This window comes from Ruditapes philippinarum, unplaced genomic scaffold (genome assembly GCF_026571515.1).
Source record: "Ruditapes philippinarum isolate M1 unplaced genomic scaffold, ASM2657151v2 ctg6347_1_1_1_1, whole genome shotgun sequence".
Taxonomy (NCBI): domain Eukaryota; kingdom Metazoa; phylum Mollusca; class Bivalvia; order Venerida; family Veneridae; genus Ruditapes; species Ruditapes philippinarum.
Window position 1 is genome coordinate 147,572 of NW_026853147.1, and position 14,448 is coordinate 162,019.

Sequence of the window (14,448 nt, forward strand, 5' to 3'; positions counted from 1 at the left end):
AGTGTGACCCTGAGCCAGCACAAGGGTGGCATGGATTTAGACATTTGTCCAGTGTGACCTTGAGCCAGCACAAGGGTGGCATGGATTCTACACATTAATAGTTTGAGGTCCACACAAGTGAAATACGAAGAAATTTTTTCAAGGGGTACAGCATTTTTAAAAAAAAGTACAATTGCCAACATACATGTATGACGGTTAACAGTGACCTTGAATTGGTACAACAGCAGCATGGGTTCTGCACATCACCTTGTTTAGGTGAACATTTTGAGATGGTTTGATAAAAACACTACAAAGGGTACAAGAGTTAAGGAGCAGACACACAAGTGCCTGACATTTGACCTCAAGCATTCACAGCAACAACATAGGTTCTGCAAATCTACTTGTAGAGGTGAACATTTGAGGTAAATTAAAAAAAAAAAAATCCTGTAAGGGGTAAAGGAGTTATAGAATGGAGATGAATAGATGGAATACTGACCTTTAAAGGTGATTCTAGTACAGCATCCTTACATTATGTGGTAGGGATATAACTAAACAACAAACTTTATTAATTTGTTAACTTTATTTCACTTTATATTATATAAAATCTACATTTAAAAATTGCACTTTAAAATCAATCTTTATATGGCTAATTTATAACTTGCAGGAACTACAGCAAATATTTCATAACACAGTATTTTTGAATTAATATAAGATTTGAAAAAAAGTTTTCTGATTAGAAGCACAAAGGTTTTCTTTAATATACGTAAAAAGGTAAAATTCAATCTGAAGGTATGACCATCCTTATTTATTACCTACGCTTTGAAGAGTATTCAAATAGGCTAGAACTACTGTTAAATACATTGAAGCTTAGAGCTGTGGGTTCCAACCCTAGAAGGGTCAACTTTTTTTTCTTACTTTTAACATAATTATGTATCTCTTATATCCCTTTTGGGAAGAAAAAAAAGTGTTTAATTTTATTCATTGAATAAATATAGGTAATTATTGGGCAATATTGGCTAAATAATGCTAAATCTATTTTTAATAAACCTGATATTTTCAAAGTGCAATAAAATCAAAACTAGACAGTAAAAATATTTAATATTTTACAAGATCAACCAATATACTTTAATTTGAGAAAATTTAGAGAAACTTTGAAAACAGGCACTCGTTTTAGTAAATTTAACACCATCAAGATCAATTTTTGGGTAAAATGTTGACCTCATTTATAGTCTCACCCATCAACAGTATTTTTATCCAGATATTTGTACCATTTGATGTAGGTTTAGACCACTAATCTTTGTGCAAAATTTCAGATCATTCGCGCACACCGTTTTTCCAGAATAGTTATTCAAATTGTAAAAAACTGACCCAAACTGAAAAGCGTTTAAACCCTTTTCACTCAAATTAGGTTAAGGAAAGCATAAAAGTACGATTTTAAATTTATTTCAACGTATATATCTTAACTATCTTTGCATATATTACTGTTTAAAGTGCCCCAGCTCATTTATGTAAGAAATTCAAATGTTATGTTTTTAGACTTTTAAACTTAAGTGGAGTCCCTTTAATTATATAAACCAATTATAAGAATTGGTTAGCTTATAGATATTCAGAAAAAATGGTTTAAAAAAACATTGCCTTAAAATGAGAAGAATCTTTATTTTGGCCCTACATTTATTGACCAAATGATATGAAACCAAACCTTATTGGTAAAGATTTATGGAAAGTACCACTCACCAAATATCTATGATATCAGACAGTTAAAAAGCTATGAGAAATGGTATCTATGACAATAAAAGGTAGAACAGAAGAACATACTGGATTGGTCTTGCGTCACACCAACATAGTATAGGTCATACTGCAACTTTCCAGCTTTTCTAGCGGAGGAAGACCTTGGGGTGCCCCTCCCCCCTTGTTTGCATTATTTCTGTCACCAACAGGCACCCAGATAAGAACTACTGATATTCTGTGAGCTGGCTGGATAGCCTCCTCACATGAAAACATAAAAAATTATATTCTTGATTTTAGAATTACTTCATGAGAGAAACTTTCACTCTGAAATATTTAAATCCTATATGCATGACAACTAGGTCTAACCATCTCTCAATATCATAAAAAATATAAACATTTTAATTGACAAATATACAAACAATATACATGTAAACAAATAATTGTCTCAAATTTTTCACTTGTAAACATAACATACATGTTTTATTTTTCTTGCATAGCAGACTGGCGTTTCTGTGAGTTTTACCCATGCCGGAAATTTCATCTGGCATGGGGGTGCCAGATGAGTCGCCTGCCAAACAACAACGTCATTTTAGCGCACTTTATGAATGAACCGCGTTAAAATGACGTCATTTTAGAAGGGAAATATGTCTTAGGATGACGTCATTTCGCCGTTGTTATTGAAGTTGTAAGTTCATACGCTATTGTAAGAAAATAGTTATGGATGAAATGACTTTAATTTCCATGAACATATATCATATTGAGGTAAACCATTTTAAATATGAAATAATATGGCAGAATATGCAAGAAAAAATATCTTTCATATGTTTGCGGTTCGGATCTGAATATCCGTCCCTCGGGAACCCGCCCATGGGCGGTAACTCGGCAAGCCTTGTTACCGCCCAAGGGGCGGGTCCCCTCGGGACGGATATTCCGGCCCAAACCGCAACATATGACAGATATTATTAATCTTTAGCATAAAACGCTACAAAAAAGTCAAATATTTTCAGTGTATATTTTGGTATGCATCTGTATTTGATCACATAAGCAAAACATTTCTTTTTTATACAGAAGCATTAACTTGAAAAGCACCTTGACATTGCTTAAGTCCTTTGCAATTACATGAAAAATAAAATAGTTTACCAAATAGAATCTCAGGCAACCTTTTTCCTTTCAAAAACTAAAATTATTTACATGTACGCATATATTCATAATATTTATACCCTTGATTTCACTTTTCCAGTATCACAAAAGTTATATTTTATTGACAATAATTTCATGTTAATAAATATTTAATATCTTTTCTACAGTCAATCATTCAATCATCTCACATCAAATACACATGTTGCGTCACAAAGCAAGTTGTTTCCTATCTTGTCTTGGTTTTGATGGTGACGTAGTAGGTACATCAGGTAACTGTAGATCTGAAAATTAAGTAAGAACATATTGGCTGTATATTATTAGTTATAAAGATTGTTGACAGGTTATATGACCCTATATAAATGGCTGTTTGTAAATATAACCCAAGCCTAGCGGCTCGGGTTATATTGCAAACAGCCGTTTATATACAGCCATATAACCTGTCAACAATCTTTATAACGAATTTATAATACAGCAAACATCATTAATTAGAGTAAAAAGTAAGATTTCTTCATGAATCGACAACAGCCGTGTATATAAAACTATATAAACGTCATGATTATCCAATGAAAAGCGACGTTACAAACGTGCAGTATTATAAAAACTCTTAAATACTCTCTTAGCCTACCATCAATGTATTCTATATACCCTCCTTGGGTGACCTTGACTCGACACCCTTAGCATTTTATTCATTGTAAGTTTTATACACTACATTTCTATATAGTTCAAACTTCTTTGTAGATGAAAATCACTGATAAACAAAACTATCTGTAATGTACTTTTATAATCCAAAAGTGGAAATCCCAAACAGATAGGGGCATGTGTGGGGGGGGGATACACTTAACAAGTGCAATAAGTGCACATCAAGGTTGTTTCTATTTTCTAACAAAGGAGCAAAATAACTCAAGAAAATTATTACATACCATTTTTCAGGATCCCTTTCATCACTACAAAATTACATGAAAATTGCAGACCCTGTTTAATTGAGTCTGTACAAGAGGGATAATGAAAAAGTGCAACATCCCCCATGGCCCCTAGCACTGGCTTGAGCAGTAATTAAAAATATGTTTGAATCAATGATCCTGAAGGACCAGGAAAATATAACAGCTTACCATCTAGCATGTCTTCAAGTTCCCTGCTAGAATCCTTTGTCTTCTTTGTATCATCAGTTTCATTTAAAATCTCATCTAATTCTCTCTCCACATCAGAGTCAGCACCTGTCCTGTAAGTTTTCCTAGGAGGCGTGTCCTCATTCAGAATGATTGACAGTTCCTCCTCCAGTTCTGACTGTGATGGTTCCTCTATAAAACTTGGTATTCCCAACTCATTCATTATATCTTCCTGTGTCTGTGTTACCTAATTGTCAGATAATTTCATTTGGAATAAGCAATTTATAATTATATGTGTAATATCATTAGCTTGTCTATTAAAAAAAAAAGTATGCTACATGTAATATGATAGCTACAGCGCCATCATAATGGTTGTTTTTTGTAAAAACTTTCATGTAATCCATTATTCTTACATATTAAAAGTTATCAACATTAAACATGGAATACTTTCTTATCATGACAAAAGGGCAGTTGTTAGACATTATTAAGCAACATTTCTGGTGTTTTTTTATTTTCTGATCACAAGATCAGTTTAAAAGAAAGAATAATTTTTAATGTAAGCATTTAACGAATAACAGTGCATTAAAAGTTTAGATTAGTCAATAGAAATATGAGATTACAATCACAAATTTTGCGGATGAATATCTTTTTTACCCAATGAAAAATGTTCGGCTATTTCTGTAAAGCTTAATCAATGAAAATGCTATTTTTAGCTATGTCGATCACCGAATACTCCAGAGCGTAGTACACAAATAAATCTGACTGTCGAGTAGTGGAATATATACATGTCGGACTGTTTTGGCAAGAAGATTTTCGCTAAATTATTTTCATCAGTGTTAAACAACAGGTTTATCGTGAACAAAATACCTCGAAATGGAAATTCTCAATTTAGAATTACAATGTATTTGTTTTTATTCAAGCTACATACGTATTACTTCACCGTGGTGCAGAGGTAGCGCGCTCGTTTAGGGTGTGAGAGGCCTAAGGTTCAAATCTTAGTCGAGGCAACTTTTTTTTTTGAAGTGTCTTTTTTAAGGAAGTAGCCACGATATGCAAGGATAAAGTGTGGCTCTCATTAACAAGAGGGCCATGATGGCCCTGAGGTCGCTCACCTGTATATAGGCCCCCGGAGCGGGGCCAGTTTAAACCCCAGGGCTTTTATTTGAGCAAACTTGGAAGACACCCATTAGAAGATGTTTCATGATGTTAAGTTTTTACTACACACATATAATGAAAAACAATGACCTCCGCCCACCCCCCCCCTTTGGCAGGGCCAATTTAAACCCAAGGGCTTTTATTTGGACAAACTTGGTAGACACCAACAAAAAGATGTTTCCTGCTTAAAATCTAACCTCTAGCTCATGGGTTTTTTAAAAGAAGATTTTTTAAGTTTTTACTATACACATATAGTTAAAAACAATGTCACCTCTGGGTGGGGCCAGTTTTAACCCCAGGGCTTTTATTTGAACAAACTTTGTAGACACTTACTAGAAGATGTTTCATTCTTAATATCTAAACTCTAGCTATTTGGGTTTTTGCCATACACATATAAGGAAAATCAATGACCCCCGGGCGGGGCCAATTTTGACCCCAGGGCTTTTATTTGAACAAACTTTGTAGACACCCATTAGAACATGTTTCATGCTAAATATCTTAGCTCTAGCTCTTTGGGTTCTTTCAAAGAAGATTTTTTAAGTTTTTACTATATGCATATAGGGAAAATCAATGACCCCCTGGGGCGGGGCCAATTTTGACCCCAGGACTTTTATTTGAACAAACTTTGTAGACACTCACTAGAAGATGTTTCATGCTTAATATCTAAGCTCAAGCTATATGGGTTTTTTCAAAGAAGATTTTTTAAGTTTTTGCTATACACATGTTAGGAAAATCAATGACCCTCGGGGCGGGGCCAATTTTGACCCCAGTGCTTTTATTTGAACAAACTTTGTAGACACCCATTAGAACATGTTTCATGCTAAATATCTTAGTTCTAGCTCTTTGGGTTAAAAGAAGATTTTTTAAGTTTTTACTATATGCATATAGGGAAAATCAATGACCCCCTGGGGCGGGGCCAATTTTGACCCCAGGGCTTTTATTTGAACAAACTTGGTAGACACCCATTAGAAGATGTTTCATGCTAAATATCTTAGCTCTAGCTCTATGGGTTCTTTTAAAGAAGATTTTTTAAGTTTTTACTATATGCATATAGGGAAAATCAATGACCCCCTGGGGCGGGGCCAATTTTGACCACAGGGCTTTTATTTGAACAAACTTGGTAGACACTCACTAGAAGATGTTTCATGCCAAATATCTAAGCTCTAGCTGTTTGGGTTTTTTAAAAGAAGATATTTTAAGTTTTTTCTTTTGGTTGCCATGGCAACCAGAGTTCTGCATGGAATTAAATTCTTTGAACAATTTTTAAAGGTGACCACCAAAGGAACATTCCTGTGAAGTTTGGATGAAATTGGCTTAGTGGTTTATGAGGAGATGTCATTTAAAGTAAAAGTTTACGGACGGACGACGGACGACAGACGGACGACGGACGGACGCGGGACGAAAAGCGATCACAAAAGCTCACCCTGTCACTTTGTGACAGGTGAGCTAAAAATTAAAAATGATTTTTTGATGCAACTCTAGTCATGCAAAATTCCATATGTATCAATCTCAAACTGTTATAGAAAAAAATCTAAACGCAGTCCCTGCGTAAAATGAATAATAGTATCTAAAAACAAACTTATACAGGAAAATACATAAAGATAGTCAGTATAATTTAGATTGCAAAGATCAGAAAATACCACAGAGCTTGCAGCCCTTTGATTTAACTTAGAACTTTAAACAAACAAGTGTTAACACTACATGCTATGCTCTTGTTTTTCTTCACATTTTACGATAAAATATTAGGATGTATTTATTATCACTTCATTTTTACACAGTACAGCTGAAAAACTAATTCGAATATAAGATTTTAAATGACCAAATAAACTGTCAAAAAAATTAAAAACTCTTCTGATATGTCATTAAACAATTAAAAAGTTCTTTTCGATTGGCAAGGCCATTTCTTGGTTTTTAACATACAGTAATGCAGGGATGCTATCATGTCATATTAAGTTTACAATAATAAACAGATAGAGAATATATCACTATAAATGCTTACATCAGCTAGGTTGTCCATGACTGTATTAACATCATCAGCTGAAGTTTTACTGGTGAGGTCACGTAGCACATTTGTTCCTCCTTCTATTGCTTTTACAATCTATAAACACAAATATGAAAATGACCTACATTAAACTATATTATTTGATGCAATTACAAATGCAAAAGGCACTTTATCATTTTAGATTTTAAACTTCACTGGTGAAGGAAGACCTCTGGTGCGCCTCTATGCATTACTGTATTCCTAGAAACTTTCACAGAAACAATATTTTTGCGTTTTTCATAAGGATGGCGTTTTTGCAGAGACAAACTTTAACGCAATTGTAGTGATCGCAATTCTGTATTTGTTCTCTCTATATCTGTAAGACAAGACTAAGGCATACGATATTGACAAATCTTTATGCTTTTCCTATAAAGAATCTATATGTAAGATATAAGATACCATTCAGACATAATTCTCTGATATCAGAAAATAACTAGAAATGTGTCTATAGGACATGGTGCCTCCAAACTCCACTGTTTTGTCAATCTTATGACACAAGTTGAAAACTAAAAATCTCTTACTAAGTCAAGGGAATACTGAATAAATCCAAAAGCAAACCCAAGGTGCATAAGTACACATGCTGACCAACATTCTTGTAAACTTTCACGCCTACAGGTCAAATACTTTTTTGAGCTTGAAAATTGCAAATCTATACCATGTCAAGAGCAATAACTCTTAACAAAACTGTAAAAAATGCACATGCAAAACCCCAAGTGCACAGCTTCACAGTGATGTTGATCATTATTTCTGTTAAGCTGGTTGATTCCAACTCAAGCACTAAAGGAATACATAACACAACATAAAAACATAAAAAATGGAACGTATTTTACTAAGTCAAGGGCAATAACTTTAGAAATACTGGATAAATCCTCAAGCGACACACATTGTGCACATGCCAACCAACATTTCTGAAGGTTTCATGACTTTAGGTCAAAAACTTTCTGAGCCACACATGACCCAAGTTGAAAATGGCAAATTTTCACTAATTCAAGGGCAATTACTCTGACAAAACGAAATAAATCCACAAGCGTAACCCCAGGTGCACAACTTCACATGCTGAGCACATTCCTGTATAGTTTCATGACTCTTTGTCAAATACTTTTGAGCTATGTGCGACACATGTTGAAAATTGCAAATTTTTATTTTAGTCAAGGGCAAAAACCCTGACAAAACAGAAGAAAGCCACAAGCGAATCCCCAAGTGCACAACTTCACATGCTGAGCAACATTCCTGTAGTTTCATGACTCTACTTTTTGAGCTGTGCTGTACAAGCTGAAAATTGCAAATTTATACTAAGTCAAGGGCAATAACTACAAATACTGATATAAATCCACATGCAAATATCCAGGTGCGCAACTACACATGCTGACTAACATTCCTGTAAGTTTCATGACTAGCTCAAATACTTTTTGAGCTATGTGCAACACAACATGAGAACAGAAGGACAGACGTAGATGTACAAGGGCCACAAAAATTCATTCAGACTTGTTTCTTTGCAAATAATGTTATTTGCATTTAAAATCATAACATCATGACCCATGCTTAATCATATTTACACCAGTATAAGGAATCAGTAATCATATCCTAGAGTGATTTAAATAAGCTTAAAACTCTTTTCACAATTAATCATATTATAAATCATGTTGATACTAATATTATTTAGCTAACATTCCATTTAAAATATTTTATATGCATTTCATGTGATCAGTTTTGTTTTTTTATTTTAAGTTACATAATATTACCATTTCATTGGACTCAGCTTGTTTGATTCTGTATAAAATTTCCTCTAAAGTTTCCATAGAACCTGTTAGTTTATCGATTCTTATCTGTGCCAACTTTCTCTTCCTCATACAGCTCATTGCCTACAAACAAATAAACACAAATAAGTCACTTTTGATCTTGTAAAATAAACAGCTGTTTAAAATGTATTTGATAATTAACAATAAAAGCCTATCATTTGTCCATGCACATAACAGATTCCGTTACATTTTTTTTTTTTTGAGTTAAAACATTCAATATAACACAAGTAATACAAAAAAGTGTGACCACTCTCCAGCCAACCCAAGGCAGGATAAAAAAGATCCTTTTCTTGGCACCGCTAAATAACACAATATCTTCTGCTCAAGGTCATAATTTGTTTAACCAAATGGTAATTTCTGTGTATTTTTCTGTAAATTATAACTTTGCAGCACTATAGGCTTACCAATTTTGTCATGCCTTTCTGTTTATATGATACAGCTTCTGATGCTAATCTGAAAATAAAATTTCAACTCTCTTTTAGATGCTTGTGATTATAACGAACTTCTATCCTATGTCCCTTATTACAGTTATGATTCAATTTCAAGTATGTATTAATGTAAGTCACATGCAAATTACATGAACTTCTGACACGTTTCTAAATTCTGTACCAATATTACCCAATGCGGAAAAGATAAAAGATTGAATTCTAGCCCCAGTGACATTCATGTTTACCCTCACTGATCTGAAGTTCCATAAAAAGGGTGAATATTCATCATTAGATTGGCAACGTGGCCAAGAGGTTAATACACAAGACTAGTAATATGAGGATTGCTGGCCATGTTGGTTCAAACCTCAACAAGGCAGGGGGGGAGGGGGCAAGCTGTTGTTTCTAAGAGCAGCAAGAAACTTTACACTCATTGTTTTGAACTATTTGGTTCAAGGAACGGATTCGAGTGTTTTAATAAGCTCATAGCTTCCAATGCAATCAAACTAAAATAAATTAGTATAAACTAATGTTCATCCAAGGGACGTACCCACAAAAAAATGTAGGAGATAAGCCTAAGGATTTGGCCTCTAAATAAAGCTGCTAGGAGGAGCTGTGTCAAATGGAAGAAAGTGCTATACAGCAAAACGTACAAATACAATTCTATCATTTATTGCAATCTTTATTCATATATAATTATTTTTCATGTAAAATATATACTTGTCAATATTTCAGACTCAAACTCTAATTATCTGAAGATAAACATTAAATCTTTCAATATACATTACAGAAATCACCAGTATATGAAATTATTTCAGTGAATTATTGAACCAGCAATGATTTGGTTAGACTGGTCTCTATCTTTCCAAGGAATTCTTTACTAAATCTGAAAATCCGGGCCTTAATTATGAAAAACATACCTATGTACTTCCGTTGATAATACTTCTATTTGTCTTTTTACCTCAGTGTGTGCTTTCTGTATTCTGAAGGAATGAAAAAAACATCAAAAGGTAAATTAAAATATTTTGTCAGATATTACATACAAACATTTCAATTTAATATTATAGAACAGATTATGTATTATACATTTCTTGGGAAACATTACCTGTCATATTGGTGCATGTAATAAATTTACATGAAAATGTTTACTTAAGAACAGTAATATATCATATAGACTGTATTAGGATTAAGTCTTAGGCTTTCTGCAAAATTATACCCAAGACTTAAGTCCATGTATTAAATTATCATACTAGCTTGAATGCACTCCCCCTCTAACCCCCTTGAGTTTAAAGTCACATTTATAATGATTTACAGCAATTTTCTAGCTTTAGTGTCGGAAGAATTCTTCAGATGCCCTTCATATCTTCACCTTAGTGCAGTTATGGGTGCAGTAATGGGTTAACTCCTTTTAAATCTAAGTTAACCAGTTACTGCACTAATGTGACGATATGCATAACTTCTGATATGTCTGAGATTCTGATCAAAACTACAGACTGTTTATAAGCAAGCTGTATAAAAGCTTTCCCCACATGAAAAAAATTCCAAAGTCCCTGGTGGATTTTTACTAACAATCCATCTAAATGATTTGAAATCAATGTCCTTAACCACCTGGCCATGAATCCCAAGAATGTTATAATAACTCACCTATGTATATGCACATCTTGTTCATTTATCTTTTCTTCTTTCTTTTCTTTTTTATCTTTCTGTATGAACTTCACAAGCTTGAAAAATAAACCAATAAATTAGCAAACACTTCGCTAAAATTCTAATAAAGCGTTTATCTTTTTACTATCATTTAAATAATAGCAAATGCTTTGATTGTTTTTAAAACAAATGATTAGGTATCCTACAATTCTGTTGTATATGCTTAGATTTGGTATTCTAATGGCAATAATTCATAATTATTCCCCTTGCTAAGTTTTTTAGCATGTTTCAATAAGGTATTTTAATTTTATTTAGTTCAAACTGGTTTATTAAAACTCATCTGAAAAGGGAGCTTGTAGATGGAGTCTGCTATCTATAAATATACCACTGCTGATGTCATGCATGTATGAACATGATTGTGATCACAACCAGGATCAAACCCATTATCCCTGGATAGGGTGCCAGACACACTGACCATTAAGCCTTTTTTCTCCAATTTCATTTCTTCATCAAGATTGAACAATAATCCTGGTAGGTATCCTTTTATTATAGCCAAAACGGAACCAGTCAATTATGTGAGATGATCACCTCCACCTCACATGAATAGCTCCTGCTCTTATATAAACGTGTTGAAACTTTGTTGATTTTCACAACTTTTTGTTGGATGTACATGTGTTACATAAAGTTTGACACTTACCTTACTGTCCCCCTCTGCCTGTTGAATTACCACTTCTTTATTACCAACCAGCTCTCTCATTACCAGTGAGAACACTGTGTCTGAGGGACATAATTCCCGATGTTGATCATGAAGAAGATTGTAGTCTGTGATATTCACAGACTCTGTCTGAGCTAACCTATTCCTTACCTCTAACAGCTGTCTTGCCTTATCCTACAACAGAACAATCTATGTTAATACTACGTTATTTTGTCTGGATTCTTCAGCAGTGATACAACAGCATTCAAATCAAATGGTGCCTTTTTTCAAATAGTGCCATTGCTTGGATGGATAAAAAGTAAAACAACAATAGTCATGACCATTTTATGGGAAATAACCATTTTGCGCAGATAAAAGCAAATGACCCATCTTAACAACAATTAAGATTCACTTTGCATAAGTGATTATTTATACACAATATACATGTATATTCAATACCTTGATAACTTCCATGACAACAAATGAGTCCTTGACATTGTTCTCTTGTTGCCCAGACAACCATTTCATACTCCAACCAATAGGCTTCTTCACAAGTTTACTGTATCCCCATGACAACCAACCCTCCGAGTTTGTGCTTTCAATTTCTGAGAGACTTTTTAACTGCCCTTTGCTAAAATAATATTAAAAACAAAATCAATACCTAAATAATTTATAACTTAGACAATAACAGCCCAAATGCAGAAATAGCATTTTCAGAAATTTGTTGATTTATATAGAAGTAACTCAAAAACTTTAATCAAGACATTTGAGCCGTGTCACGACAAAACTAACATAATGGGTTTGCGACCAGCATGGATCCAGACCAGCCTGCGCATCCGCGCAGTCTGATCAGGATCCATGCTGTTTGCTATCAGTTTCTCTACGTGTAATAGAATTGGTAAGCGAACAGCATGGATCCTGATCAGACTGCGCAGATGCGCAGGCTGGTCTGGATCCATGCTGGTTGCAAACGCACTATGTTGGTTTTGTCGTGACGCGGCTCATTTCATTTTAAGTGATTACCAATGAAGATCATCATAACTAATATTTTTTAGTGAAATTCAGCTTTTATACATGCTGCTACTTTTCTAAATTCAATGAAACTAAATCAATCACGTAACTTTATACTTTCATGACAAGATGCAGTAGAAATAAGGTAATAAAAACTGCAAAATCAGTCTAAGAAATATGGTAATAAACAGCAAAATCAGTCTCTTATTGCACAGAAGCATGTAAATTATTAATCTTTTTATTTTTCTTAAAATCTTAGTGCAATTATCTCAAGTTTGATTTCTTGAAATATTTCAAATTTGGTCAGAAATATTGAGCCATAAAAATAAATCAAGTTCGGCTGTATAAGATTGGCTGTATGAGAAATACAAAAAACTTTGGAAAGCTACAAACCTGATCATTTCCTGTACCACAGTTTCCAGACATGCTGGTGATTTTCCTTTCCTTCGAAATTTCTCTTTCAGATCAACATTTCACATCAAACAAACAGCTCATGTGATTCTAACGCAGTTCCTCATAAGATAACTTCAGGACCAGATTTGCCACTTTCTGGTTCCCACTGATTTAGGATTTTAGATTCTATGTCTCGATGGAGAAACTACACCGTCATTTTTCATTCATTCATCCGTCTTTTTGGCAGATGGCAAAAGATTGTGTGACTGAAATGCCAAGATGTCATGATGAATTCATAATATGAAGAAAATATATAAAACAGAATATCCAAAATGATGAAAACTGAATTCTCTTTCAAATTAGAATCGGTTACCTCAACTAAAATAGTAACAACCTTGGAATGGATATATCAGAAATGCCAATGTTAACAGGACATCCAAGAAAGCAAACAAAACCTTAGGATTCCTATGCAGAGAGTCATAAAGGTTAAATCCAAATTCATTAAGTCCATCCCTTACCAGACCAGGGCATTTTTTGTCAAAATTGTGAAGGGGCCTAGGCCTGTTCATTTTGTGTAAAAAAAGCGCGATATATCATAAAATTGTGGGGAAAAAAAGACAAATTATTTGACATTCTGCCGCTTTTGAAACTCAACTCAACTCAACTCAACTCAATTTTATTTAAGTAAATAAAGGCCTCCGGCCCAAAATACACAACAGTATAAATATTATAGTGTATACATGTATTGAATGTAGTTGCATAACATATAAAATTAGGAATAAAATAAGTCAAGAGTGGTACTTTTCAAACAAGTTGATATACAACAGAGATAGTTATAAATATTTCTTCATTTTGTGTACTCATCAGCGAATAAAAATCGTTAATTGTAGTACCATTTGAATACCAATTATAGAGATAATTATTTCGGACGTCATTATACTTAGAACATTGAAAAAGGCATGAAATTCACAATCCAATAACAGTTACCATTATTTTGGTTAAAACAAAATAAACAATATCTTTCTTCATGAAGTGGTATATTATTTTGTCTTCCCATTTCAAATCGTTAAATTTGTGACAGGAACATCGAAACCTTGCAAGAGCAACCATATATTTTTCTTGGAATATCACAGTAAAGATAACGTTCAGGATTTAATTGACTCTTAAAAATTTATAATGGTAACAACGGGACGCAAATATTTATATCATTATGCCATTTTTGTTTCAAAACAATCTTTCAGCCGTTGACGAAAAGTTAAAATAAATATGTCTATATTTCCAATATCTTGTGCAAGCCCATACATATCCAAAACCATAAGTATAAGTAGTGATT

At 33.6% G+C, this 14,448-nt stretch overlaps 1 protein-coding gene across 1 annotated transcript; it reads right to left on the reverse strand.

Annotated features, from left to right (window-relative positions):
- Positions 1-2,703: 2,703 nt before the first annotated feature.
- LOC132735007 (charged multivesicular body protein 7-like) lies at positions 2,704-13,180 on the reverse strand. Its single transcript, XM_060721910.1, has 10 exons — positions 13,116-13,180; positions 12,171-12,342; positions 11,715-11,906; positions 11,018-11,094; positions 10,294-10,356; positions 9,353-9,401; positions 8,892-9,011; positions 7,108-7,206; positions 3,957-4,200; positions 2,704-3,128 (listed from the first exon to the last, which is right to left on the reverse strand). The coding sequence occupies exons 1-10, from the start codon at positions 13,121-13,123 to the stop codon at positions 3,055-3,057; spliced, it is 1,098 nt and encodes a 365-aa protein (XP_060577893.1). The 5' UTR covers positions 13,124-13,180; the 3' UTR covers positions 2,704-3,054.
- Positions 13,181-14,448: the final 1,268 nt, after the last annotated feature.

Bases quoted from the DNA above. Each gene is read 5' to 3' on its own strand.
- LOC132735007 (XM_060721910.1), bottom strand. The intron at 9,402-10,293 runs GTATGTTTTTCA...TTTTATTTTCAG, and splicing joins TTATCAACGGAAGTACATAG to ATTAGCATCAGAAGCTGTAT. The intron at 7,207-8,891 runs GTAATATTATGT...TTGTGTTTATAG, and splicing joins AAGCTGAGTCCAATGAAATG to ATTGTAAAAGCAATAGAAGG.